The following is a 27998-nucleotide window of genomic DNA, read 5'->3' as shown; positions in this document are numbered from 1 at the left end:
CTGCGGGCGGTGGGAGCCAGCCTCGCCCCCTGCAGGCCTGAGCCGCCCTCAGCCAGGGGACGTGCGGGAAGGTGCTGCTCATCAGGCCGCCTGGAGTTCCCCACCTGTCCCGGCCTCCACCAAGCTCATGCAGGTGGAGCGGACGTGGGCACAGCCCTTCCACGACTCTAAACCGAAGATCTGAGGACGATGCTACGGGATTTGCGGTGAAGAGCCCCACACAGGTGTTGGTTCGTTGGTAAAATATCTGCCTCTGGCAGGAGAGGAAGAAGCTCCTGGCCGACGACCTACTCAAAGAGCCCACTGAGCCCTGACCGGTTTGGCTCAGTGGATAGAGCGTCGGCCTGCGGACTCAGGGGTCCCAGGTTCGATTCCGGTCAAGGGCATGTGCCTTGGTTGTGGGCACATGCCCAGTGGGGAGTGTGCAGGAGGCAGCTGATTGATGTTTCTCTCTCATCAATGTTTCTAACTCTCTATCCCTCTCCCTTCCTCTCTGTAAAAAATCAATAAAAAAAAAAGCCCACTGAAACCATTTACCAGAGCAAACTCAACCAGGACTCATTCACTCTGAAACGTCTGAGGAATGTGGCCATTCTGCAGGCCATTAACTCCACTAATTACAACAGGATTCAGGAGGTAATTCAGGAGGCAAGCCTTCACTTAAGGGTTCCTAAGGCTCCAAGGCCCCTGCAGCATGTTGGGCTCCCCCACCAGGCACCCCCAGGCTGAGGGAGAGAAGGAAGAAACGAATATTCTAGTCATTGAGGGCCCAGCATTCTCCTGTGTCATGGCTCCACAGCCCCTCTAGGCAGGGATTATCACCTCGGGTAGGAAACTGAGGCTCAGAGAGGACCACGGTGTCCAAGGTCAAACCTCAAACCAAGTGCAGGGCTGGGATTTGGGATCTTCTGGCTTCGAGTTCAGTGTGCTCACAGCTTCTTCTCACCAAGTCATTTAGAAAAAATAACAAGACCGTCAAACAAAGAAAACAACAGCTTCTGGGGCCTTTCTCTCTTCGCTGTCTGTTCCCTAGAGATCTCCCCAGCACATTGGCGGGGGTGTTTACCACGTGGCGGGTTTAATAGGACGGAACTCCTAGAGGACAGAGTCTAGTCTGGTCTTTCTGAGCACACCCCCCCCCCCCCAGCCCCAACACTGAGCAGAGAGCTGGCAGAGCGGTTCCGGGGACGGGCTCCTGCGGCACAGGTCACACCCAGGCCCTGCCACTCATGAGCTGGGCGACTCCGCGCATGATGCCTGACCATAACGATACGAGGTGGTGCTCAGTACTGATCTGATGATTGAATGAAAGCAGAAATTTCAGAGACTGAGCTACAGGAGAGCAGCAACGTCTTGCCCAAGGTCACCTGGGGAGGTGGCAGTACATACAGCCCGGACTTTCTGACAAAGAATTCCTGTGCTTGTCCCCTCCCTCCGTCCCTCCCACAGAGGTTCAGTCCCCCGACAGCCCGCCCCCTACTCAGAAGCAGTCATCCCCCATCTCCCTCCGCCGGTCCCTCCCTGCCTGAGCTGTCTCTCATTCCGGTCAGCTCGAAATTCGCTGTTCACACAGAAAGCATTTTATCTGACCTTCCACATGCAGATTCTCTCCAATGGGATTTCTTGGTGTCCAGCTCCACCCCAGCCCACATGGCCATAAACACTCGTGTGTCCGCAGCCCGGCCCCGGGGGTTCCAGAAATAACAGCAGGGCCCTCCATTAGAAATGCGGGGACATAGGAAGGCATTTCTGCAGGAAGACGCTGGCCCTTTCCAGCGCCGGCCTCGCCTGTCCGTCAAAGCACAAAGCAACCTTTGCAAGCCGGGACAGGGAGGGGCAGCTGGGTGGGAGCACAGATTTCTGAAAAGTCAGCACCTCCTGCGATCTGTCTGCACGCTCACATCTTCCTTGCTCGAGATTCTCTACTCTGCTCCCGTCTCCACTTGGAATTTGAAATGCTTTCTTGGCTGTGGCATCCTTTGCTTTCTTTTGAAACAATTATTATTATTATTATTATTATTATTTTAAATGTATTTTTATGGATTTCAGCGAGGAAGGGAGAGGGAGAGAGACATAGAAACTTCAATGATGAGAGAGAATCATGGATCGGCTGCCTCCTGCACACCCCACACTGGGGATCAAGCCCGCAGCCCAGGCCTGTGCCCTGACCGGGAATCGAATCGTGACCTCCTGGTTCCTAGGTCGACGCTCAACCCCTGAGCCGTGCCTGCCGTTCTATTCTTTTTTATTTTTTTTTGGCATCCTTTGCTTTCAGTGACCCATTCTCCCTCGGATGTGCTGGAGCTGGAATCACGGCAGTGTGGGCACAGATGGCGATTTTCACGTTCGGATGACACAAAAGCCGGTTCCCAGGTGCCCAGGCCAGCCGCCTTTCTCGGGGGAGGGCACTGGGGAAGTGTCAGGAGAGGAGCGAGGGCTGGAGGGCAGGGTCTCTGTTAGAGGAAAAGGAACGTGCCAGCCATGACCCTAAATGTAAGGCACGTGGGACAATCTTTCTCACCTCCCAGGGGTGTTCACCAGGAGAAAGTCAGAAGCCACCATCTAGGGAGGGTAAGACCAGAAAATAAAAGGTGTGTACACATAATACAATGATGTGAAAAATACGTGTTTAGATGCATAACCTGAAAAGGCCAGAAAGAAATATAAAAATGGTTGCTTTTTTTTTTTTTTTTTGGTGGGGTGGGGAGGGATTAATGGGTGTCTTTCTCCAAATTATCTCTAAAGTCATTTCTCATTTTAAAGAAAACCATGATCCCTGGCATCGCCAGAGAGACCTGCCTGGATTTTTGGGGAGTCTTTTACAGGGGAATTTCAGGTTTTGGGTGCCGGTCGGAAAACTTGAATTTCTCATGTAAAAGCCAGACAGCAGCCACTTTCTCCAGCAGCTAATTCCTCTTTGGCGGAAATGGGATGATTTCTAATTCGCAGCCCCAATCCTAACGTCATTAAAGGCTGGGTTCAGGGTATCGAGCTCCAAACCTTTGTCGCGCATAGGAAGGCGGAGGAAAGAAACGCGCTTGTGCAACGAAACCGCCGCCGATGGTGTCACCCTCGCGGGCCGGGCCGGGCGGGGCCGCAGCTGCCCGGGTCCACGGGAGGCAATGCACCCTCTGCACCACGGCTGCGGCAGGCGACGCCGTGCGGGCCTCCGGCTCCCGTGCCGCACCCACTAGTGCCGGGGACGGCGGGGAGAACGGGGGGGAGTCGGTCCCAGCATCTCAATGGCAACAGTGACGTCCTTTTACCCTGGATCTAATTGGAGGAAACCCCGTGGCCAAAGCCGCAGCCTGCCGGCCAACCGAACTTGCCCAGGCCGACCCACCCTCCGAGCCGCCGCTTCCCCGCGCGCCCCGCCCCCTCGCCCCCTTCCGCGCGCTCAGGCCTCATTGGCCAGCGGCGGGGCGGGAGGCGGGACTCTCCGGCGCCACTCGGCGCGTCATTGGGCGGCGGGCGCGAGGGCAGCGGCGCGGCGGCCCGCCCCTCGGCTGCGGGCTAGGCTGAGACGGGAGGGTCCTCGACTAAAGCCAGGAGCGGATCAAAGTGGTGGGACTCGCGCCGCGGCCGCGGAGACGTGAAGGTGAGCCGCGGGGTCGCCCCGGGCCTCGTCGGGCCTGGCCGGGCCCAGGGCGGGGCGGGGAGCCGGCCCCGGGGAGCCGCCGGCCTGGACGCCGCTCTCCTTCGGGACGGCTCCGGCGGGAAGGTGCGAGCCAACGGCCGCTTCCATCTTGGGCAGGGCAGGGCGGGCGGGCGGGAGGGAGCGGCCCTTCCTCCTCCTCCTCTTCCTCCACCTCCTCCTCCTCCTCCCCCCGCCCCGGGCCGCCTCCGCCGGAGCCCCTCTCGTCCCGGGCGCCCCGCGGGGAGCGTGGGCGGGGGAGGGAAATTCAACTGCGCCGCGCGTGCGGGGACAAAGGGGGCGGCGGCGGGCGGCCCGGGCCCGGGCGCATTGTCTGACGGCGCCGCCCCCGCCCGCCCGCCCGCCCGCAGGCCCTCCGCACGCCGCCTCCGACCCGTCGGTGCTCGCCCGCGCTCTCCTCCCCGTCCCCATGGAGAAGACGGAGCTGATCCAGAAGGCGAAGCTGGCCGAGCAGGCCGAGCGCTACGACGACATGGCCACCTGCATGAAGGCCGTGACGGAGCAGGGCGCCGAGCTGTCCAACGAGGAGCGCAACCTGCTGTCGGTGGCCTACAAGAACGTGGTGGGCGGCCGCCGGTCCGCCTGGAGGGTCATCTCGAGCATCGAGCAGAAGACCGACACCTCGGACAAGAAGCTGCAGCTCATCAAGGACTACCGGGAGAAGGTGGAGTCCGAGCTGCGCTCCATCTGCACCGCCGTGCTGGTGAGTCGGCGCGCCGGGCCCGGGCCCGGGGCGAGCGTTCCTCGTGGAGGGTCTCACGGGAGCCGGAGAGAAAGGCCGGCCCGGAGGGTCCGCCAAGGGGGCCTGGACCCCCGAGTGTGCGCTTCCCGTGCAGCGGTTCTCAACCTGTGGGTCGCGATCAATGAAAATACATCCTGCATATCAGATATTTACATGGCGATTCATAACAGTAGCAAAGTGACAGTTATGAAGTAGCAACGAAAATAATTTTATCGTTGGGGGGGGTCACCACAACATGAGGAGCTGTATGAAAGGGTCGCGGCGTTCGGAAGGTTGAGAACCACTGCTGGAGGCGGCAGCAGCTGCTTTTGCAGGGGGAGCGGGTCTTTCCCCGGCTCGCTGCCCACCCAGCACGGCTGGGCAACACCCAGGCGGGTTTCCCCGAGACCCAGAGTCGCTTTTCAGCTCGCCCAGGCCGCCTGGCACCCCTTTACTGGCATCTCATCAATTCATGGGCTCCAGGCTTCGGCCAGGAGAAGGGGCAGGCAGGCACCTTTCCCACGGACACCCATGTGTGTGTGAATGAGGCTGTCCTCCCGAACCTGGCCACGGGCGTTTGTTTTGAAAATGTGAACAGATAGCTTCATTTTCCAAGGAAGAGCGTATCTGTTGAGCTTTTTCCCTGCTCAGAAGGCGGGGAGGGGGCAGGTTCAGTCAGTGTGGAAGAGGCGCAGCTAAATCTAAAGGAAACTTGGTGTTTGGTCGCGTTTCCTTGCTCTAGAAGCACCGATGGAGTGACTTGCATTGCTCTCTGGTGCGCGGTCCCCGGGACAGCTTTCCAGGTTCTGAGCTGTCCGGACTGAGCGGCGGTGGCTGCTGGGTGGAGCGGGTGAGCCTGTCATCACCCTTCTTCGTGGGAGGGGACACTTCCAGCGCTGTCATTGCGTGGGTCTTTTGACCAAAGTGTTTAAAATTTAAGTACCAGCCCAATATCCTGGAGTGTTTCACTTCTTTCACCTGTTTTTCTAATACAATAAACAAAACCGCGGAGATAGCTGGTGAAGGGGCCAGAAGCATTGCAGGGTGTGCACCAAGTGCCTTGTTTAGAAATTATTTGCTTGCGTTGTATTCATCTATCTTCTTAGCTTCCACTCCCTGCCTGGCATGGAGGAGGCGCGTACATAAAAGCTTCCCAACTGAATTGCTGTGTTCATGAAATTTACCAACTTGAAAGTGATGATAGCCTGCAGTGGCACATGGCCATGCCCATTGGCACATCGAGTCTGTTACCAAGGGAAGGCTCATAAGAACTCCATATGTTAACGGGGCTTTCCTGGATTTGTAGGGGCTCACGTAGCATATTTCAGTCTCTCTGTTCAGTGATTACTTCCCAATGTGTTACTTACCCTGCAGTCATTCCGAATTACCACAAAATTTTTTCCTGTTCTCCAGCAAGTTAATTCTGCGCCAAAGGAATATTTCTTTTAATCTATGGCTCTTATAAACTTTAGTTTCTATGATGGCATAAGTGGAAAAGAGTTGCTTAATTGCTAAGTCACTTAATATAAGAAAATTGTCCTCCCATGAAATTAGGACAATTTTTTATGCAAGTGAAATAGAAGCGTTTAACTTTATTAATCTGAGGCATAAATAAAATGTTCTTATTGGTAAAATGACTTGAGTCTAATTGTGACTTATTGGCCAACCTATCATAAAAATCCTAGGAAAGACCACCTTCCATTTGACAGCTGTATTTGAGAGCTTGGAGGTACAAGGCACTGCTCATCAGCAGTGTGAGGAAGGACAAAGCTGAGAGCCATGGTGTTTGTCCTCCACAACGTAAGGAGTGAATGTGAGAAATACAAAACAAAGAATAGAATTCCCATAAAATGGTTTCAAACAAGCTATGTGTAGTGTGTGTGTGTATGTGTGTGGTTTTTTTTTTAAAGTATATTTGTATTGATTTTAGAGAGGAGGGGAGAGAGAGATAGAAACATCAATGATGAGAATCATGGATCGGCTGCCTCCTGCACGCCCCACACTGGGGATCGAGCCCACAACCCAGGCATGTGCCCTTAACAGGAATCGAACCTGGGACTCTTCAGTCTGCAGACCGATGCTCTATCCACTGAGCCAAACCAGCGAGGGCTAGGTGTAGTTTTAAGGAAACAGGACCCTCAGGAAAGGCTTCCCAGAGAGTGGTTTTGGGAGTGGAATTGAGGGAGGAGGATAGAGGGGAGGGAAGGAGAGGGGTCACTATTCCAGGCAGAAGGAATGTACAGGACAGGCCTGACTCTGGGGAGAAGGTTCTGTGGGACGGAGCAGAGCATGGATAGAGCCGCTGCAGGAGAAAAGCCTGGAGAAGGTAAGAGCCACGTGAGGATGATCGCCAGGGGGTTTCCTCACTTGGTTCAGTGGGGAGACATTGGAGATTTTTTAATGATTTTTGAGTGGCATCGGTTGGCAGCATCTAGAGCTCGTGGTAACGAGTTTGTCAAAATAAAGAGGGAAGGCGTGAAACCTGGCGTTTCTGCACGTGGTGCTTAGGGAGGTTTGCTTTTTTCCTTTGTGAACAGGAAGGAGAATAGGGTGTGGAGGAAGGAGGTGAAGCTCGCTATAGGAGACTAGTAATAGTAACAGAGACGCAGAATGTTGGTCCTAAATAACAGATCCTCAGCCTCCTCCTTCTCTTCATAGAGTAGGTCGGGGTGGGATTATTTGAACTATTTACTCAAAATGAACATGGTAGACAACTCTCAACCCTTTTGATAAGCACTATTGAGAGGCTACTGAACTGTGAGGGTAGAAAATAATTACAAACCCAAATGAGTAAAGAGCAAAGGCGATTAAGCACTTTATATACTGACTCTGTCCCCATAAGTTAGGTTTGATAGTATTGTTTCTGTGTTAATGTTAAGAGGACAAGGGCATAGGAAGGTAAGTAACTTGGTCAACACCCCAAAGCCTAGTGAGAGGTAGGGCAGCTGTTGTGCCTCCAAGTGAAGTGAAACACATTGTCCCTCAATACATGGAAGCTGACTGAAGCCACAGTGTGAGCCTTGAACCTCTGTTTTGAGGATCTGTATAGTTCAAGATAGATAAGACATGATGTAAGTTAAGAGAGAGGGAAGGTAGCTCTGGTGGGAAAAAACTGCCAGAATCTGTAATTTGGAAGCCCTACTCATTTACAGAATATTGCAATAAAATACTCCTTGACTTGTGGACTTTTTGGCTTTTAGATTATAAGCTCCTTGAAGCCGAGAGTTGTGTTTTGGGGGGATGAAATGGAGTGGAATATTATATATATGGGCATATAAATGTAAGGTTAGAGCCGTGCTTCTCGACCAGGGTAAATTTACCCCCAGGAGACACGGGGCCAGTTCTGGAGACAGTTTTTGGTGGGGTGGAGGCTACTACCAGGATGAGTAGAGGCCTGAACGCTCCTAAACACCATATGCATAGGGAAACCCCCCACAACAGGGCTTACCCAGCCCAGGCGTCAGTGATGCCGAGGTTGTAAACTCGGAGCTAGCGAGCCAGGTTGGCTGTTAACCAGCATTGGTTGAGCCACTCCAGTGGAACAGGTCTTTCACACAGATCTTAGCTCCCAGTCACATGTTTTCAATCCAGATGAGCAGTATTCCATGATCCTTTTGTCACTTGGGCCTTTCGCTCAGTTGAAGTTGGCCGTGTGTTGCTAAATATGTGTTGCATACTCTCTAGTTGACTGACTGACTATGCGCCTGTCTCCTGGATGTTTGCTGCAGGCTTTGCTTAGAGAAATGGAGACACTTCGCAGTGGTACTGGTGGCGGGGCCATGACTATAAGGACCTCTGTGAATGTAATGGAAATGCTTTCTTAGGACAGTCTTAGATTGCTGTCTGTAAATGTCGGGGGTGATTCTGGGAAATAGGTGAGAAGGTATGTGGAACCATAAAGATACTGATTTTCAGGTCAGACTTTTTTTTTTTTAATATATATATTTTTATTTCAGAGAGAGGAAAGGAGAGCAAGAGAGAAATAGAAACATCAATGATGAAAAAGAACCATTGATTGGCTGCCTCCTGTATGCCCTCCACTGGGGATCGAGCCTGAAACCTGGGCATATGCCCTGACTGGGAATTGAACCATGACCTCCTGGTTCATGGGTTGTTGCTCAACCACTGAGCCACACTGGCCGGGCATCAGGTCAGACTTTTTAAGCCCAAGTAACTTTCATTGATACTACTCACCTAGAATTAGTACTTTCATTTTCCCTCTTGTTTTGCTCATTCCACCAAGCAAACGCTGCTTGAACACAGCTCAGAAAAGTTTTGTTCTTTTAAAAAAACTGGAGAATTAGACATCTGCAGTGAAACATATGTTCAGTGTTCTGACCTTTCCGCCTGGCACTGTTTTGCCAAGTATTTGGCAATGTGTCTGCTTTCCAGTGCTGGTGTGCCTCAGGATTCTGGTGGACCAGGGAGGAGGTGAGAAAGGTCACGGTAAAGGTTCACGCGGCCTTTAGTCAGAAAATGCTCGGGATGATTGGGGGCTGAGCGCAGAGACAGGTCGTTGGTTCTTGGTGGAGTCAAAACTTCGATTTGGGAAGGACTAAGTATTCCATTAACACACTTTTGCTATATGAAAGTTGATTTCTATGAAATTTAGCTTTTAATATATCATAAAAATTATATATATAATATTTAAACATCCAAGGACTGACATTTGCCATAGGAAGTGGCATATATATTGATTTCAGAGAGGAAGGAAGAGGGAGAGAGAGATAGAAACATCCATGATGAGAGAGAATCATGGATCGTCTGCCTCCTGCAAGTCCCCCACTGGGGATCGAGCCCACAACCCAGGCATGTGCCCTTGACCGGAATCGAACCTGGGAACCTTCAGTTCCCAAGCCGACGCTCTATCCACTGAGCCAAACGGGCCAGGTCGGAAGTGGTATATATTGAAGTGACTTTATCAAACTACACTAGTCCCCCCAGCCCCCTTAGCCACAGGGAACACATTCCAAAACCCCCCTCCCCCCGTGGCTGCCTGAAACCGTGGATGGTACCCAACCCTATAGAGACTACGTAAGCACTTTATGGTTTCTCTGTCTCATGTTTGAATTGCCAGCATCACTTCCCTTGTGCTTTGGGACCATCAGTAGGTAAAGTGAGGGTTACTGAACACAAGCATTGCAGTCTGACTGCCCACCTGATGCTGAGATGGCTGCTGATTGTTTAGTTGCAGGAAGCTAATTCAGGGTAGACACTCTGACAAGGGAGTGATTGACATTGGGGCAGGACGAAGTGGTACAGCACAAGATTTCATGACAATACTGACAAAAGCATGCAATTGAAAACTTATTTAAAACTTATGAATTGTTTGTTTCTGGAATTTTCCATGTAATATCTTTGGACTGGGATAAGGGGGTACTGCTGTGCTGATGGCACCATGGGAAGTTTTATTTCCTCCTCCCCTTTCCCACACTTGCTAAAATATTTAAAGTTGTTAATTTTGATGAAATTCAGTTTGTTTGTTTCTTAGGTTGCTTGTGCTTCTGCCTGATCCAAGGTCATGAAAATTTACACTGACACTTTCACTGAGAGTTTTGTTGTCTTGGCTCTTATATTATGGTTTTTGGTTCATTTTGAGTTAATTTTTGCATAAGGTGTGAGGAAGGGGTCCAGCCTTAGCCTTCTTCATTCTTTTCATGTGGCTATCCGGTTGTCCCATATGAAAAATATTCTTGATCTGAGATCTCAGCTTATGACATAATCAGAAGTGGTTTGGCATAAAAGGTACTTCAGGAAAACTTATAATCACCTCATTCTTTGTGCTCCAGCCAACTTGTTTACCCAAACACTCCCGTATTTCGCTTCCCTCCCACCACTGCGTTCTCATTTGTAAAGCCTTTCCCTTTTCTAAATGTTGAGATCGCACCTGTCCCACAAGGTACAATTTAGGTGTCGTTGTACTCGTCCCATAGTTAAAATTATAACTTCTAATACTTTCAGGTCCCTTTCCTTGCAATCACAGGTAGATGAGGTGGGTTTACCTGGAAGGAAACCAAGGTTTAGTTACTCAGCAGTTAGCTGTGAACTCAAATTCAGCTATTACACTAGTGCTCTTTCCGTTCCCACTGCCTTTTACTGTAAGGCCTTTTACACACTCTCTTCTGAGATCGTTGCTCCTGTCTCTGAATTCTGTCTTGTATGGAAATGCTGGATTCACGCCTTTGTGCATCCAGGCTCTTCAACTAGAGTGGCTTGCTTTTATCTCTTTTACTAGGCACTGGTTTTACTTTAAAAGACCTTGGGGAGGAAATAATGACTGCTTTTAAAATTTCACAACCATTACCACACCAGATGGAGTCCAAGTTCCTTAACGGGACTAGAGACCTTCCAGCTTTTGTCTCTAGCTCCTCTCTCACTGTTTCTTCCTTCCCTCGTCTTCAGTGGCCTGGATCTCCCCAGGGTTCTCTCTTGTGTGGTGTACTTTCTTACCTTTGCTCTGATCCTCTCCACATAAAAGAATGTGTTGTTATACTAATGTAGTCTTTTCTTTCTCACCAAGTCTGCTAATGAGGCCCAATTCTGCATTGTCTGGAGTTTACCGGTGTCTTGCGTTCCTCTGTGGCTGTCTCTAATAAAGTGTGCCCAGTTCAGATCTCTCTGGGTAAGCTGTGAAGGGTGTGTAAGAATAAGGATTTCATTTTTCCCTCTATAAACGATGGGGCAGTACTTTATTTTTCAAGGTTATTTTTGTGCTGCACTCAGTAGTTCAGTTGAATATTCCCAGTAACCCATTAAGTTTAGTTGCAAGTGCAGAATAATTTTCCTACCATAGCCTCAAAATTCTTGTTGACCCTGTTCTTCCCTTTGTGCCTTGTAACAAAGCTGGTAGGCCAGAAGCTGGAATAGAGGGTTGTATGTAATACAGCAGGGGTCAATGTATGTGGCGTGGGTTAGCCACAGTTGGAAAAATTCATCTGTAATCAGTGTGGTTTCTATAATGTATGGTAGAAATGGCTTAATTCAGTTTGTCACCGACTTATAAAAGACAGCTCATGTGAAAGTGCACTGGTATCTTCACTAGCATAAGCTATTATCTATTTTTAATAGAGTTCTTAGGATAAAGCAGAATTTGACCTATTTACTAAGCTAGCAAGGCAGTTTTGACCTATTTTAATTATTGGAACAAACTTTTTATTAGGTATCAGGATGTCTGTTCACTTGGATTACTTATGACGACCAAACTGAGATTTGACTTACTATTTTGGTTGTTTTGTTTCTTTAAAAAGAAAAACTTGTTTTCCCACTATCATTTGTTGTTTCCTTCACAAATCAGTGGCTACAGTAGCTTCTGGATACTAGTAAATTGCAAGTCTCTAAGGCAGCGGTTCTCAACCTGTGGGTCGCGACCCCTCTGGGGGTTGAACGACCCTTTCACAGAGGTCGCCTAAGACCATTGGAAAACACATATTGAATATATAATTACATATTGTTTTTGTGATTAATCACTATGCTTTAATTATGTTCAATTTGTAGCAATGAAAATACATCCTGCATATCAGATATGTACATTACGATTCATAACAGTAGCAAAATTACAGTGATGAAGTAGCAACGAAAATAATTTTTTGTTTGGGGGTCACCACAACATGAGGAACTGTATTAAAGGGTCGAGACACTAGGAAGGTTGAGAACCACTGCTCTAAGGGAAAGGAAGTAAAGAGATGGGTACTTGCCTTGGTTCTTTGTTAGTATTGATCTGTCACTTGGTAAATTACAATTGCGTATTTGTCTTTTTTTGTTTGTTTGTTTTTGGCAGGTTGATATATTTAGAAAGTAGTACTAAGTGTCACCGTGGATGTATGTATTAAAGTGTCTTGTAAACTTGTATATATCTTGGCTAGAGAGTTGGGAATCTAAGCAGGTGTGTAACATTTCTATATTGCTAACATTGCTCAGTTGCTAAGATATGGAAATATAGTAGACAGAGGTCAGAGACAAAGGACTGGGCATTACCTTTGTTTCTAATAATACCTGGAATTGGCTCAGCTGCTTTGGGGAAAGTAAGGGGCAAAGACTGATTTTCTTTAATATCGGCACATGACAGTCACACACACTCCGCTATTTGTCAGAAGCTAAAACTAAAACTCTGTTGTGTGTCCTTACCATTGCAGTTGTAAGGCTCTGTAGCTGAGGTGGGAGACAGGATGAACATTCCTATACAAAACCATTTTTATTGTTTGGGGTTCAAGTGCTGATTGTTTAGGGGAGCAAAGGGGTACTCTGTGCTTACTACAGGGCCATCCTAGCCCCTAAAAGGCACCACTGTGCTGTAGCAGATGCTGGTAGCCTTGGTTAGGAATTGGGCAGAGTCATGGTCTAACCATGTTTATTGCTTGCATACTAGTCATTGGGGATCATTTTGCCTGGGTCAAGGGATATGGTGGAGCTAGAGAGCTTATGGACCAGGAGAAGAAAGAGTTTAGAAAATTTGGGGCAGGAAGATAGATAAAGCTTTTTTCTCTGTTATTGAGAGCCTTGGATTCTTTTCCTCTGTTTCTGCCCCCTTCCCATTGCCTGGTTATCCCCTGGTTTTCTTTTGCCCCAAAAGTAATTAGCCACTTTGCATAGACTAATCTGACTTATTTTTATGTTCACTACGTATAACTACAGTGGCACATACCCCTTTGTGTCTGAGAAGTCCATATTAATTCTCTGACCATATGACAATTCATCATGACACATTAATTTATATTAGGTGTTTTGCTGTGTGTGTGTGTGTGTGTGTGTGTGTGTGTGTGTGTGTAAGTTGATTTTAGAGAGGGATAGACAAAGAGAGAGAGAGAAACATTGATTGGTTGCCTCCTGTATGCACCCGTCTGGGGATTGAACCCACAACCTAGGTATGTCCCCTGGCCGGGAATCAAATCCTCAACCCTCCGGTGCACAGGATGATGCTCCAACCAACCAGCCACACCAGCCAGGGCCATATTAATTTTAATTATTTTTTTAATTAAATGTATTGGGGTGACATTCGTTAATAGTAATTTGAATTTATTAATTGACAAATATTCCAGCCAGTGTTGGGTTTTAGTCTTTTGTTACTTTTAGAATTATATCTCAAAAGTTTGAACACTTTATAAAAGGTGGATTTTCATCTACACAAATATTGATGTTAATTAACCCTTTCTCTCAGGAAGGCACATTCACATTCATGAATGCTCCAGAGTTTTAATAAATAGAAGTTGGAGATTGAAGGCCCATTAACACTTTTTCAGGGGCGCCATGTGAGTAAAACAATAGCGTGCGCTTATGACCAGGGTTTGTCCCCTTGGCCTTCTGGGCTTCCAGTCTCATTTGTTGGCACGCTGAGGGGGAACTAAAAGAATTAGGAATTGGGCGGAGTCGTGGTCTGGCCATGTGTCTTGCTTGCGGGCGGATTAGCATTTAGAAGATTGCTTGGTGGTCGCAGAAACCAAGAACGGTAGTTGGATGATCTTAAAGACTGGACGCTCCACCACGGGAGGCTGATCATAACTGTCATGATCAGCCTCCCGACAGGTGCTCTTGGAAGGCTGTGCATGCCCCAAGTACCCGCTTCTCGTAATAGTGCTGGAGATGCCATCGCATTTGCTCTCTCATCCCGCCCATCCCCGAGAGCTGCTGTATTCCTAGCATCTCCCGTAGTGACCGCCTGTGTGTTTTGCTCCGTGGAGTGCCACTTTAAGTGTTTGGGAGGCCCACATTGCTGCTTCATGCTCTTCTGCTGGTGCGGGAATGGTAATAATAGAAATAAGGTTGGATGTCAGTCAGTTAAGACTGTCCCCCACTCCTGTTGTGTTGTGGCACATGGAAAAGAACCATGTTGTATGGCACCCCCGCCCCTCAGCTTCACCCTTGGTTATTATGGCTCAGGGGATTGGTCTCTCTCACTTTTTTAAATGTTTTTATTGATTTCAGAAAGAGGAAGGGAGAGGGAGAGAGCGATAGAAACATCAATGATGAGAGTGACTTATTGACCAGCTGCCTCCTGCACGCCCCTTACCAGGGACTGAGCCCACAACCTGGGCATGTGCCTGACCAGGAATCGAACTGGTGACCTCTCAGTTCATGGGTCAATGCTCAACCGCTGAGCCACACTGGCCCAGCAGGGATTGGTATCGCTTTGCCATTTATGTTTGCTGGAAGCTCTAGGTTAGAGCCTGATCCTGGAGGACGTAAGTGCTAGGCTTCAAGTCAGTGCTTTAACAGGCCGTTGGGGTTTTTGCAGGAGATGAACATGCCCAGAAAGGAAGTGAGGGTTAATTGGCAACAGAGCACAGAATGGATGAGAGAAAGAAGAGCCCTAAGCCTGGTAGCTCGGTTAAGTTATTGGATTCGCTGAGGTGAAGTGATATGGTTCACTCGGTTATAGGAATAGGAGTGGGACTGGGAAGTTCTAGATTAAATTCTGTGGCAGCCTGTGCTCAGGTGGGAGTGGGGGAGAAGTCAGAGGTCACGCTGATGAGCCTGGTAGCTAGGAGCGGTGTGCAATCCAGACAATACGGCCTTCTCCTTCCTTCCGTGGTTCATAGTAAAGAAAGAGGAGCTATATGTTCCCAAGTGACCTCTTTTGTTTGTCTGAGAAGTTCTCCAAACAAAGTCTGTACTTGGAGAAAATTTATATGCAGGGCCTGGATGATTATGAAGCCAAAGAAGCAATATGATTGCACCCAGGTTGCTAACTAGGGCACGGAGTGCTTCTCCCAAGACAGAAAATTGAAGGGAGGGGGGCGGGAAAGGGGGGGGGCGATCGGCAGTAGATTGTGTTAGGAAGGCAAAACTAATGTTTCCTTAAATGAGTAAGTTTAAAGTCCCAATGGCCTAGTCAGAGGTAGGTGTGTGTGTGTGTGTGTGTGTGTGTGTGTGTAGTGCATATATGAGCACTTGGTCTGATGCTTTAGAGCAGCGGTTCTCAACCTTCTGGCCCTTTAAATACGGTTTCTCATGTTGTGACCCAACCATAAAATTATTTTCGTTGCTACTTCATAACTGTCATGTTGCTACTGTTAGGAATCGTCATGTAAATATCTGATATGCAGGATGGTCTTAGGCAACTCCTGTGAAAGGGTCGTTTGACCGCCAAAGGGGTCTCGACCCACAGGTTGAGAACCGCTGCTTTAGAGACAGATCTGTGTGGTGGTGCATGGTGATTGAGATTTATATACTAAGCAGGATACTAAGCAATTTGTATTCACTTATTTAACCTTCACAACAACCCCATTAAGTAGGGATTGTCATTACTTCTGTTTTACATATGAATAAACTGAGGCACAGAGCTGTAACAGTAAATTGCCTGGCTAGGTTTGGGGCAGATTGGTGAGTAATTACCATGTAGATAATTGGTTAAAATCTTGCCAGTAAAATCTCAAATGGCCCTGGTCTGTGTGCTCAGTGGTTAGTGTTGGCCCACTGAAGGGTCTCGGGTTTGCTTTCTGGTCACGGGCACATACCTGGGTTGCAGGTTCCATCCCTTCCCCAGTTGGGGGCATTCGGAAGGCAACCAGTCTATGTGTCTCTCTCACATCGATGTTTCTTTTTCTCTCTCTTTGCCTCCTTTCCTCCCTCTCTTTCTCTCTCTCAAAATCAATGGAAAAAATACTTTCAGGTGAGGATTAACAAACAAAAAAATCTCAAATGAACCCACATCTTGTCAGTTATCTTAAAATGGATAGTAGGCTATTGAAATGTTTGAGATCCTTGATTGTTCCAATGAAATATTTTCTCCTGGTAGCAGATTATAGTTATCAGATTTTAGAAAGTGTAGCCTTAAAGGCAGACACTTTCTTGTTTAAAGAAAAAAACATAAATGTCCTTAATTTTATTTATTTTTAAACGTTTTTATTGATTTGAGAGAGAGGAAGGGAGAAGGATAGAGAGATAGAAACATCAGTGAGAGCAACATCGATTGGCTGCCTCCTGCACACCCCCTACTGAGGATCGAGCCTGCAACCCGGGCGTGTGCCCTGACTGAGAAGCCAACCAGTGACCTCTTGGTTCACGGTCCGCGATCAGCCACCAATCCTCGCTAGCTGGGCTGTCCTTACTTCTAGATAATCCTCTAAGAGGGTGGGAAACATGTGCATTAATAGCCAACTCAGTCCTTTGCACACAACTAGCACAAGGAACTTTTGAAACACTATCCTCTGTGACCATGAAGTAGCACATGCAGTTACTCATCATCGTCTAAGGATCCTGTGTTACTCATTTTGGGAGAGTGGAAACTTCGCGGATTATGGCCAGAAGTTTTTTAGTTGCTTGATAGTTAGTTGCTGTGATTATTCTAATTGGTGACTTCTCTTTAGCCCATTATTCCTTACTCCTCTACAAACACTCTCAGGGAAGTTCTGAGGGGGAACTTCTGTCTTTGTCTGAAAATGTCTTTGCTTTGCACCTGCTTTTATACAGTACCTTTAATTGGTTATAGAATTCTACCGGACAGTTGTTTTTCTCAGCACTTGGAAGATACTTGATGAAAACATAATGCTGTTTCTCCCTTTATAGGTAACATGTCATTTCTCTGGTTGCTTTTTTTTTTTTTTTTTTTTGCGTGTCATCCTTGCGCAGGGGCCATGCTAATCTTGCCTGTGTCGTTTCAGTTTCAGTATATGTGCTGCCAAAGCGAGCACACTGTTCTCGTCTTGACATTCTACAGTTTTTCATGGTGGTCTAGGTATGAATTTGTTTTTCTCTTCCATGGGATTTAGTGTGCTTTTCCACTACGAAAATTATCTTAATACTATTACTGTGAGAGTCTCAACCATTATCTCTGAATTACATCTCTTCCTCATTCTTTCTATTCTCTCCTCTGGAATTGGTATTGCATATTATCTTAGATGACGTATCAGATATTTCTTTCTAATTGCATCTTTTTACATATCCATAATTTTTCATTCTGTTGTGTTCTCAAGTATTTTTTTTTTAATATGCCTTCTGTTGTACCAATTTTCTGTGAGGTTTTTTGTTTGCTTGTTTTTTAAATTATAAAAGCCCTTCTCCCTCTCCTTACACCTCCAAGCTGTCTTTTTTCTTGATTCATTGTATCCTGTCCTTTTCCCTAGCTTCTGTTCCCTTTTTCCCCTTTTTCTTTCTTTAATCTTTTTGCTTATTTTAATTAAATAAATAACCAAAATTCATAATTCAGTCATTATGAATTCTGTTCTGTTTATATTCCCACACATATTCCTGCCATTATTTTGAAGCCAGTCTTGGGCATCATCTATTTAATCATAAATATTAAAATACATATATATCTTTAAAAGATGCTTTAGTCATTTTCAGCATACTTTATGTTTCATTACACACTCTTCATTTCTTAAGTTCTTGGGGACTAACATCTGTTGATTTGCTGATCCCTCATTTTGGTGGATCTGCCCCCGAGGAGTTCTGTTACTTTAATGATATGAATGGAGCTTTTTTCTGTGGGACTCGTGTGTGCCTTGGACTGGGGAAGTGTCTTTGTGTCGGGTTCTGATGCTTTGCTGCTGGGCACACTGAGCTCCACCTGCTTGTACACCCATGTTCCGCCTGTGGCCTTACATATCTGCTTAAGTAAACATCTGGATGGCACCTACACAGTTCCTCCTGGGAGACCACACCCTCTGGGCCTCACTCCTGCCCCCACGAAGCCCAGGAAGTAGCTTTGTTGCCACCTCACAACCTGATGCAGTTTCTCTAGGCCCAGCTCCCTCATACCATCCATTGTGTTGTGAATGTTCACTGTTAGTTCTTTGTTTCGTTTTTCTAGTGCCTGGATATCTTTCTTTGCCCTTTGGTGCTCTGCTATATTTCTTTCTTCCATTTTATCTATTTCTGTTGAACATTTTGATTATTTTTAGAAGAAGGGAAAGTCTGCTCCCTCTCACTGTGTTGCCAGAACCTGAGAGTCTACGTTAAGGTGGTGATAAGTACTCCATACTAAGAGTGAATGAGTGTGTGTGTGTGTGTGTGTGTGTGTGTTTAATCTGATATACTGCTCTTCAGGTAACATTTAAAATGTGTTAACCATTTCATATGGTCAGGTAGACAATCCGCTAAATACACATTCAGACTTATATTTCAATTACAAGTCTTCTCATATATTTTATTTGTTCTAAAATTGAATAGTCACATTAACTTCTGCTTCTCATATTTGTCAGAAATCTTGATAATACTCTGATTTAATATAATAAATATTAATAAGTGCAGTTTTATTGCCAAACAAAATCTTTAAATACATGAAGTTCATATGAGATACATCTGGAAAATGAACTAATATTAACATATGAAGACTTCCTACAAATCTGTAAGGACATAATTCATTAGGAAAGGCAAAGGATAAAAACAGTTAATAATAGAAAAGGACATACAGATGTTCAATTTCATTTATAATGTAATTTATAAAATTAGAAGACTACAGATAAAGCTATAGTAAGATATTTTTTATTAGGTTGGAAAAGTTTAATTCTCTGTGTTCGGAAGGACATTGAGAAATAGGAACAGTCATACCTTGCTAGCGGAGTGTAAGTGGGATTCGCCTCCAGGAGGACAGTTTATAGTTTATCTTACGGATCAGATGCATTCGGTACATTGTGGGAAATAGCAAAAGATTTGAAGCAACTTGAATGTTCATCAGGAAACTATTTAAATAATTACCTTATGCCCATACAGTGGAATACTGTACAATGTTACACATATATGAAGTAGTTATAATACGTGGGCATGGAGTGATTATTATTAGAGGGATTCCTATGGGGAAAGCAAGAGCAGTGTATATGGAATGCTCACATGCGGGAGGGGGACATGTGTGGACTTTACATGTATAAAATACCCGGAGGAATGTACACGAAACTGATGCTGACGGGTGCCTTGAGGGAGGGAAGAGCTGCATGTCGATGAGGACCCAGGAAAGGGAGAGAAACTTTGCTTTTGAACTTGTGTGATGTACATTTGTTACCTGTTATTTAAATGGAAACCAGCATCTTACTGTGTGAAGAGAAGCTATAGATAAGGGAGGAATAATGCTGTGCTGTTGAATTTGAACTGGAGATACCAGTATGAAGTAATGATTTTTCAAAAAAACACCCAAAACTTCGCTGAAGGAACGAAACAGCGAGCGAACAGAATGGGGAGGCTTTTCATTAGAATTGTTAGTGTGATAGTTGACTATTGCATGTTATTGCTGTGATAAAAAGTAAAGAATTTTCAAAAAAGTAATTCAAGAAAATTGCGGTATCGTTCTAAGGCCGTACCATGTGTGCTGCTGTTGCCTGCATTCCAGCAGGCTGCCGGCCACGGCTGATGCCCTCTGACCGAGGGGCCTGGCGTGTGATGGGCACCAAGCCAGATGCTGAACAGAATTTCATGAATGAAAACCACTAAGGACACGTTTTTATCTAGAAGTTGATCTGCTTAACAGGTTGCCCTTGGGATTTAGTGCCTTAGAGTTACACAGGTTAAAAAGGAGGGGATTCTGATTATTTTACAGAAGAGGAAGTTAAGGAACTTGCTCTAGACACACTCTAGTTAGGTTATCATTTCAGCGCTCATTCTGAAGTGTTCAGATGTAATCTCTGGTAAATATGACATTTGGTGCCTTTTAAAGATGTACTCTTGGTGGTTTGGGGAGGTTCTCTTTTAAAAAGATGACCATCTTCAGTGGCTTTCTACCTTGTGCAATTGTGCCTTTTCCTGCCACAGGGCTCTGGCTTGGAATACTTCCCGGTGCTTCTGCCTATTGGTAAAATCCTATTTTACCCTTAAGACGCAGCTCACTTGATACCTTCTTAAGAAAAATTCTTCCAATTGCTTAACAAAATCGTTGTTTCCTTTTGTGTGTGCCTTCGACCCACCCGGTGTCTCTCCCCAGGGGTGGGGAGGGCTCTGCTGACACGGAGTGGATGGAGATCATGACACTAGACATCCGGTAGTGCTGTGTAATGGAGTGTCCAGCCGCTCATTCATTTAGGTAGAAACTTACTAGTATTCATCTGAGGCCAAAAACTAATTTTGTTTTACATTAAACACACAGTTTTTCTTGTTTGTTTGTTTTTATGGTTTTAATGCATACAAAATTAACCAGGAATGCAACTACCATGTAAAAATCAAAGATTTTACTTTGCTTTGTTTGTAACCTGCCTGGTCAGGCTATTCATGGTAGTTGAACAGACTGTGCGAGTCTGTATTCAAAGGTTCTTGGCATTGAAGGTGATTCTTAGAGGTGAACATTTGACTAGGTTATGTTTCTTAATCTTAGAGAAGAATGGAGAGGGAGAGAGAAACATAAATGAGAAACATCCATGGGCTGCCTCCTGCATGCCCCCTGCTAGGGATTGAGACCAAAACCATGTGCCCTGACCGGGAACTGAACCAGCCTGGGTGCATGGAATGACGCTCATCCAACTGTGCCATATCGGCCAAGGCCAGTCATACAGATATTTACATAGTGAAATGCTCACTGTTTTATTACAAATTACTTTCATTTGTACCTTATATCTTATTTAGAACATGAGTGTGTGTGTGTGTGTGTGTGTGTGTGTGTGTATTTAAATACATTTTTATGATTTCAGAGAGGGAGATAGAAACATCACCGATGAGAGAGAATCATGGATCGATTGCCTCCTGCACGCCCCCTACTGGGGATTGAGCCTGTAACCCGGGCGTGTGCCCTGACTGGAATTGATCTGGGGTGCTTCGGTCCACAGGCCGACGCTCTATCCACTGAGCCAAATGGGCTAGGGGAATATATATTTTTTTTTATTAAAAAATTTAATGGTGCCCCCATTTGACATTGGTGTATATTTTAAATTGTATGTAAATATATTATTAGCTGCTAATTTCATTTTAGGATAGTTAAGGAGTCACAAAATATTAGTTATGAAAGGGGTTATTATGTACAATTGGTTGTCTGAATTATGTACAATTGCACAGTCTGACACATAGCTGACTTTTTTTTTTTATAGGCAACTTTTTGTTTAAAAAAAGTTCAAAGCTCTTAGTGTGGCATTACCGCTAGTTCTCCCTATCCTTTCCTCTAACTTCGCTCATGTTTGAGGTTTCTTGCTATAGAGTATTCTCAGTTACTACTAGTTCATCTTGTAACTTGGGTAGGAAGTACACTGACTTCACAAATCTTTCAGATTCTCAAAAAGGAACACACTACCTGTGTTCTACTCAGCGCTGGGGGAGCCCCAATTGTAGCTCTCGAACCTCCCAGAATCATAAGTTTTGCTGGTTAAAAAGCTACAAAGGTGAATGCCTGCTTAATTGACAGGAATAATGTACAGGAGAATTTCGTGGGGGAACTTTCAGTTATGTAAATGTTAAAACTGATTCCTTTCCCCCACCCTGACTTTTTACCTTACATAAAAAGATTTTCTGATGCAGTGAGCCACTTGTCGTTTTGTTTTTTTCTCTGGTCTGTATTGAGATTTGTGGGGGTTTTTTGTTGAAAGTTGTACATCACCTGGCTGGTGTGGCTCAGTTGGTTAGAGTGCCCTCCTGTGCATGGAGGGGTCAAGGGTTTGATTCCCAGTCAGGTTGTGAGTTCGATCCCCAGGAGGGGGTGTGCAGGAGGCAGCCGATCAATGATTCTCATCATTGATGTTTCTCTCTCACCCTCTCCCCTCTGTGAAATCAATAAAGAAACAAATTTATGTATTTATTTCTTTCTTTACGGGAAGCCAGTCTTTGTGAGGACGCCCACGTCTGGTTGAGTGGTTTAGGAGGGATGGGTGCTAGAATCACATTTCTCACCCCAAGACCTCATTGTAGTCAGACTCTCTCTGCTGTCACTCTCTCTCCTGCGTATTGACTCTCGAAGCACCGGGTAGTGAAGGTACCACGTAGCTGTTTGTGTGGCTGTAAGGGACGTCTTCAGCAGAGCTGGCACCGTGCAGAGCCCCTCGGGGTCTCGTCTCACTCACGCGCCGAGTGACGGGGAGCAGGCAGGCTGCTGCTGCTGGTGTCTGGTGTGACCCAGCTTTGCCGTGAGAACGGAGTGACTCGCTGTGAGCCGAGGCTTCACCAGGCAGTGTGGGCCCTGCTCCAGCTCCTGCTCTGTCCGGGGTGGTGTGCTGTGGTCACCGTGCTGATAACTGCATACCATTGTCAGTTCTGGACGGTCATGATGCCTCACAGGTGCCTCACCTTTCATTTCAGGAACTGTTGGATAAGTACTTAATAGCCAACGCAACTAATCCAGAGAGCAAGGTCTTCTATCTGAAAATGAAGGGCGATTACTTCCGGTACCTTGCTGAAGTTGCATGTGGTGATGATCGAAAACGTAAGTGCACTGGTGTCTGGGTAAAGCTAAAATGTAAGTAGAAGGAGGGTAAATGGGGCACGGCGACAGTAGCTTCTGTGTAGTCTCCAGGCCTTCTGTAACTTTAAGAAACATTTTGGAATCTACGTAAAAAGAAAATTAATAATGTTGCCTTATGTTTTCAAAAATGGATAGTCATGAGTTTACATTATGTGCTCTTTTTAAAAAATTAAATGCAGATGTTCTGATTTTAATCTGACAAGACATTATTGAAGACAGGCGTGATGGCTTATGTTTTCGGGTTTGGGGCACCGTGTTTTCAGCCCCGGGGTTCTCTGCATGTGCTTAGGGTGATCTCGTTAGGACCTTCAGTGTCATACACCGTGAAACTCACCTGGAGAGAGGACACAGAGTATAGAAACAGGATGTGCCTTTCTGTTTGACATGCTAGCCACTACCTGCTTTGAAGGATAACATCGTCTACTAACTACATATAACCAGGTTTCTGAGGGGAGGTGACATGAGAGTATACATAATTTATCAAAAAAAATAAAACAGACATGGGGAGAAGAATAACCGAATTGCCTAGCTCGATTGTTTAAAAAATGGAAGCACATTTATTAGCACTGAACTCCGTCCCCTGGAGTATTGGTAGCTGAGTATAATACAGATCCTATTAAACGTGTATGTTTCTGCTACAAATCTTATCACATAAGATATACAGAGAAAATTAGTTACCCCGTTGTAACATGTTGGCACTTTTATATTGCTTTTCACATAATACATCTTGATTCCAAGGATCAGTATTGTTTCTCCAAATAAGTCACAAAAATAGAGATTTTGGTGGTGGTGGTGTTTGTAAAGTGTTTTCACTATTTTGAGAAGGGGTATAACCAATTCCCCTCCCCCCACCCCCCGCTTTATTAAGATATTATTGGCATATAACAAATTATTTTTAATTGTGATATTTCCAAGTAATAAGATGAAAAGACATGAAAGAAGAAAATGATTTTAGCCCCAGTGATGTAAAAATCTGATGTACTATATTATGTTGTTTTTGGTGAAGCTGATGATAAGCCAACAACATTATAAACTGGTTCTGAATGCTCAGTACAAGGGAACGGTTTGCTTTGCTGTGGTTTTAAAGAAGGCTACAGAGAGCGTCTGGCTCTACCCACAGCTGGTGGCGTACGTTCGCCGTGTTAGCGTGCTGTGGACTGGGTGGTATTTTCGGTGTCACGCTTTTTTATTTCATTCTTTTGCCTCCACAGAAACGATAGACAATTCCCAAGGGGCTTACCAAGAGGCTTTCGATATCAGCAAGAAGGAGATGCAGCCCACACACCCGATCCGCCTGGGGCTGGCTCTCAACTTCTCCGTGTTCTACTATGAGATCCTCAATAACCCCGAGCTCGCCTGCACGCTGGCCAAGACGGTGAGATGAGAGTCCAGAAACCCCACTTTAGCGGCGGCTATTGGAGATAACAGACAGCTAATGTACAGGCGTTTTATTTACGTGGAGACCCAGGGATGATTTCTACTATCTTTATTTGGCTGTCTCCTCCTTTTTCTTACCATCACGACCACCTACCACCATCCCTCTCAATATCTTGCTCTCTCCCAACTGTGGCTGTCAGCAGTAACATCTGTCTAAAGAGCATAATGATCAGAGTAATCAAAGAAGGATGGAAGCAATGGAGGGATGCCTGCCAGGTTTGGCTGCTAGCGTAGCTGCATTCCTCAGTGTTTAAAAAAGGGAGACTACCAGAGAGGCTTTGCAAGTACATTCTAGTTCTTACTGGTGAGAAGTATATTGGGCATAGCTACTGTGCTGTGTCCTGTGGAAGCACTAAGAGGTGCCTGTGCCCTGGCCGGGCAGCTCAGTCGGCTGGAGCGTTACCCGGCACACCAAAAAGGCTTCAGGTTCGATTCCCGGTCAGGGCACATACCTAGGTTTGGATTCTATCTCCGGTTGGGGCACGTATGGGAGGCAACCAGTTGATGTTTCTCATAGCGATGTTTCTCTCTCTTCTTCCCCTCTCTAAAATCTATAAATATATCCCCAGGGGAGGAAAAAAAAAGTGCCTGTTTACTGATTAAGTACACATAGCTTTTTAAGTTTCAAGTCATACTCACAAGTTCTTAAACTGAGAATCTGATTCCATCGTTTTATTTTTTATTAGAGCAGAGCATAAAGTGAATGTTCACCTATTTTTTAAAAATGGTTTGTGATTGTGGACTAACCAGGTTGCGTTGATACGAATATGGCTTACCAAGGATGTTAATATCTTACAGGCTTTTGACGAGGCCATTGCAGAACTCGATACACTGAATGAAGACTCGTACAAAGACAGCACCCTCATCATGCAGTTGCTTAGGGACAACCTCACAGTGAGTTGTTCATATTTTTACTTCCTTTTCAGAAACAAAAGTGCTTATATTTTACTAGTGGTCCGGTGCACGAAATTCATGCATGGGTAGGGTCCCTAGGCCTGGCTGGCCATCAGGTTCCCCAACTCCTCCTCTCGCTCCCTCAGCGCCCCGCAGCTGGTCGCCCGTCATGTTCCACGCTGCCCCCTGGTGGTCAGCGCATGTCATAGCAAGCAATTGAACGCCCAGTTGAACTCCCTAGGGGATATTTTGCATATTAGCCTTTTATATATATAGATTTTGGGCTCCCTATCACTTGGGGTAGTTATCTAATAGCTACACTTTCTCTTAGAAAATCAATATATGGATACATAAATAAAAGTATTACATGCTTGTTAGGGTTTTGTAGGTAAGTTTTTCAAGTCAAATGGGCATTTTACCAGATCCTCCTGAGATGGTACTGAGATTGCAGGAACTCAGTCAGTTCACATCACTGACTGTTTCGTGGGGTGGAGATGTTAAAGTCGCTCATGTGGAGAGTTTGGGTGGTTTCAGTATTTTCTTCCTTTGGGTATAGTAGCCATAGCCAGGTAGGCGCTATTGTAGGCATTTAAGCATCTCCAAAGCCACATGAAATGCCTTGTTCTAATCAACTTTTCCTTTGCAAGCTGAACATGATGTTCTTAACTTGTTTTTTCTTTATTTCTTTTCCTACTACTTGGACAAGCAGATGATAATAGAAAAAATAATGAAGAAAAAAAATACAGGTTGAGCTTTACTTAGCTTCTTCTATAGGTTCAAGTAAATTTGATGTGTCAAAACCTTAGACCGACTGGAAGAAGGGACCTCCCCCTCCTCCCCGTCTTATAAATGTAGTTCTCCTCCCCAAGCCCTGCTGGGGCTTCCACTTTTGCTGGATAGGATTCTTTCTCATCCCAGCACCATATCTGCTCAGCTTTGATGAGCAGGGAAGTTATGAAAACACTGTCTTCCCAGCCGTTAGAAATCCCTGTAGTTCTCAGTTACAGAAGAATGAACAGCATAAATGGCTTCTGTGGAAGAAAGGCAAGCTGAGTGATCGGACCTCTTCCCAGACACATCCTGGTGCTGTCAGTATCTTCACTGGTTTTGTTTTCTCTCTTACTGAGACAGTTCTTCAGGGATGTTGTTTTATTTATATTAGTATCCTAACAATAGCTTAAAGATTATGTAAGATTCCAGCTTTTCTGAAATTCAAGCAGTGTCTTGATGTTGGTCTAATAGAAATCCATTTTGTGAGCTATTGATTATAGTTGATAAATATTGACTATTCCATTTTCACTTCCTCATTCCATCCTAAAACTAAATCCTTCAGATCAATTGGATTTGTTTTAACATTCTATGTAGTTCACGAATCCTTTCTGTGTGTCTTCATGCGCACCTCTGCAGCAGCACTAAGCGAGCTGGCCTTTACTATGTGATAGCCCTTCAGATACTTGGAAATAGTGGTTATGATCACAGTCCTCCTCCCCCCTCATCTCAAACGGCATTCCAGTGGTGCTTTCATGCAGAGCTTCGGGCTGCTGGGAATGAGAGAGCAATCAATTCTAAGGATGTTGCCTGCTTTTTTCTGAAACTGTAGTGCTCATAAAGAGTAAGCTTTAAAAGCTACTCGGTAGTGTCTGTGTGTGTGTCACTTTGTGAACAGTCTGCAGGGGTCACTTTGGGGAGGAGTTGGTGGTATTTGGGTTTTGAGAACTAGCTTTCAGTCTGTTGTTCAGATACTTGACTGCTTTCGGAATTACATTCTGATATTAACGGCAGGACTTGGTGTAATGGTTTGATCTGGAAGTAGTAACCTAGTCCGCTTTCTTTCCTAGCTATGGACATCGGACAGTGCGGGAGAAGAATGTGACGCGGCAGAAGGCGCGGAAAACTGACTGCGGACAGGGTGGCGTCCTCCTTCCCTCCAGAAACCTCTGTGCACATCTCCATTCCTTCCTCCATGTGGATTTCCTAGAGCAAAGAAACCATTCACGTGTATGGAATCAACTGTTCCTAGCCTTTTCACACTGCAGCTGTGGGAAACTCCATTCCTTGATTTGTGTTTGTCTTGGCCCTCCTGGTGTGCCGTCACTGCTGTAGAAAAGTATTAATAGCTCCATTTCACGTAAACACAAGTACCTTCCAAACACTTACGTAGAGGACTAAAAATGCATTTGGTATTTCAGTAATCTGAACCGGTTCTGCAAATGACTGTGTTCTGTATTACTGTGAAGATCTGAAAATGTAGTTAATTACAGTTTAAAGAGTGTTTTACATAACTTCTTAATTTCTACATTCCCTCCCTTACTCTTTGGGGGTTTCCTATCAGTGAGCAAGTTTCCATGTTCTTAATGTATTCCTTTTGGGCAGGAATCCGGAAGTATTAGGTTGAATGGGAAGCATTTGATAATTCTGGGCTGCGGGTCACAAATTGAAAAGCCTCCTGTCACACATGGTGGAGGTCTCGGGTAGCTGTGACAACAGGGAGTTTCCTCATTCACTCTTCATTTGCTGCTGTTTCGGTTGACAACTTCCCTTCCTAATAAAAATTCACTTACACCTTCTGCCTTTGTAGTTCTGGTGTTCACTTTACTAGACAATAAAGTAGCATGATGCTGCCAGAATACAAGCGTTGCTTTTGGCAAATTAAAGTGCATGTCATTTCTTAATACCGTAGAATGGGGAAATGAAGTACACAAGTCCAAGTTTAAATTTTAGTACTTTTCCATGCAGATTTGTGCACATGTGAGAGGTGTCCAGTTTGTTTAGCGATTGTTATTTAGAGAGTTGGACCACTACTGTGTGTTGTTAATCATTGACTGTAGTCCCAAAAAAGCCTTTGAAAATGTTATGCCCTATGTAACAGCAGAGTAACGTAAAATAAAATTGCATTTTATAAACCATTTACTATGGCTTTGCAACAATGGCATACTTGTATTTTAAAGGACAGGTGAATTTACTACTCTCTGAAGTTTATTGACACTTCCCCT

The 27998-nt window shown here is 45.6% G+C and overlaps 1 protein-coding gene and 1 non-coding gene across 2 annotated transcripts; one reads left to right on the top strand and one right to left on the bottom strand.

The window, feature by feature from the left end:
• Positions 1 to 3492: 3492 nt before the first annotated feature.
• On the top strand, positions 3493 to 27915 carry YWHAQ (tyrosine 3-monooxygenase/tryptophan 5-monooxygenase activation protein theta). Its single transcript, XM_070428664.1, has 6 exons — positions 3493 to 3598; positions 4006 to 4358; positions 22512 to 22635; positions 23886 to 24049; positions 24910 to 25005; positions 26844 to 27915. The coding sequence occupies exons 2-6, from the start codon at positions 4065 to 4067 to the stop codon at positions 26901 to 26903; spliced, it is 738 nt and encodes a 245-aa protein (XP_070284765.1). The 5' UTR covers positions 3493 to 3598; positions 4006 to 4064; the 3' UTR covers positions 26904 to 27915.
• Positions 16896 to 17002, bottom strand: LOC139020191 (U6 spliceosomal RNA). The gene has a single exon (XR_011473212.1). It is a non-coding gene; the product is annotated as a U6 spliceosomal RNA (small nuclear RNA).
• Positions 27916 to 27998: the final 83 nt, after the last annotated feature.

This window comes from Myotis yumanensis, unplaced genomic scaffold, assembly GCF_028538775.1.
Source record: "Myotis yumanensis isolate MYYU_CA2020_CCGP unplaced genomic scaffold, mMyoYum1.0.hap1 SCAF_11, whole genome shotgun sequence".
In the NCBI taxonomy this organism is placed as follows: Eukaryota; Metazoa; Chordata; class Mammalia; order Chiroptera; family Vespertilionidae; genus Myotis; species Myotis yumanensis.
This window is presented reverse-complemented; position numbering and strand designations above follow the sequence as displayed.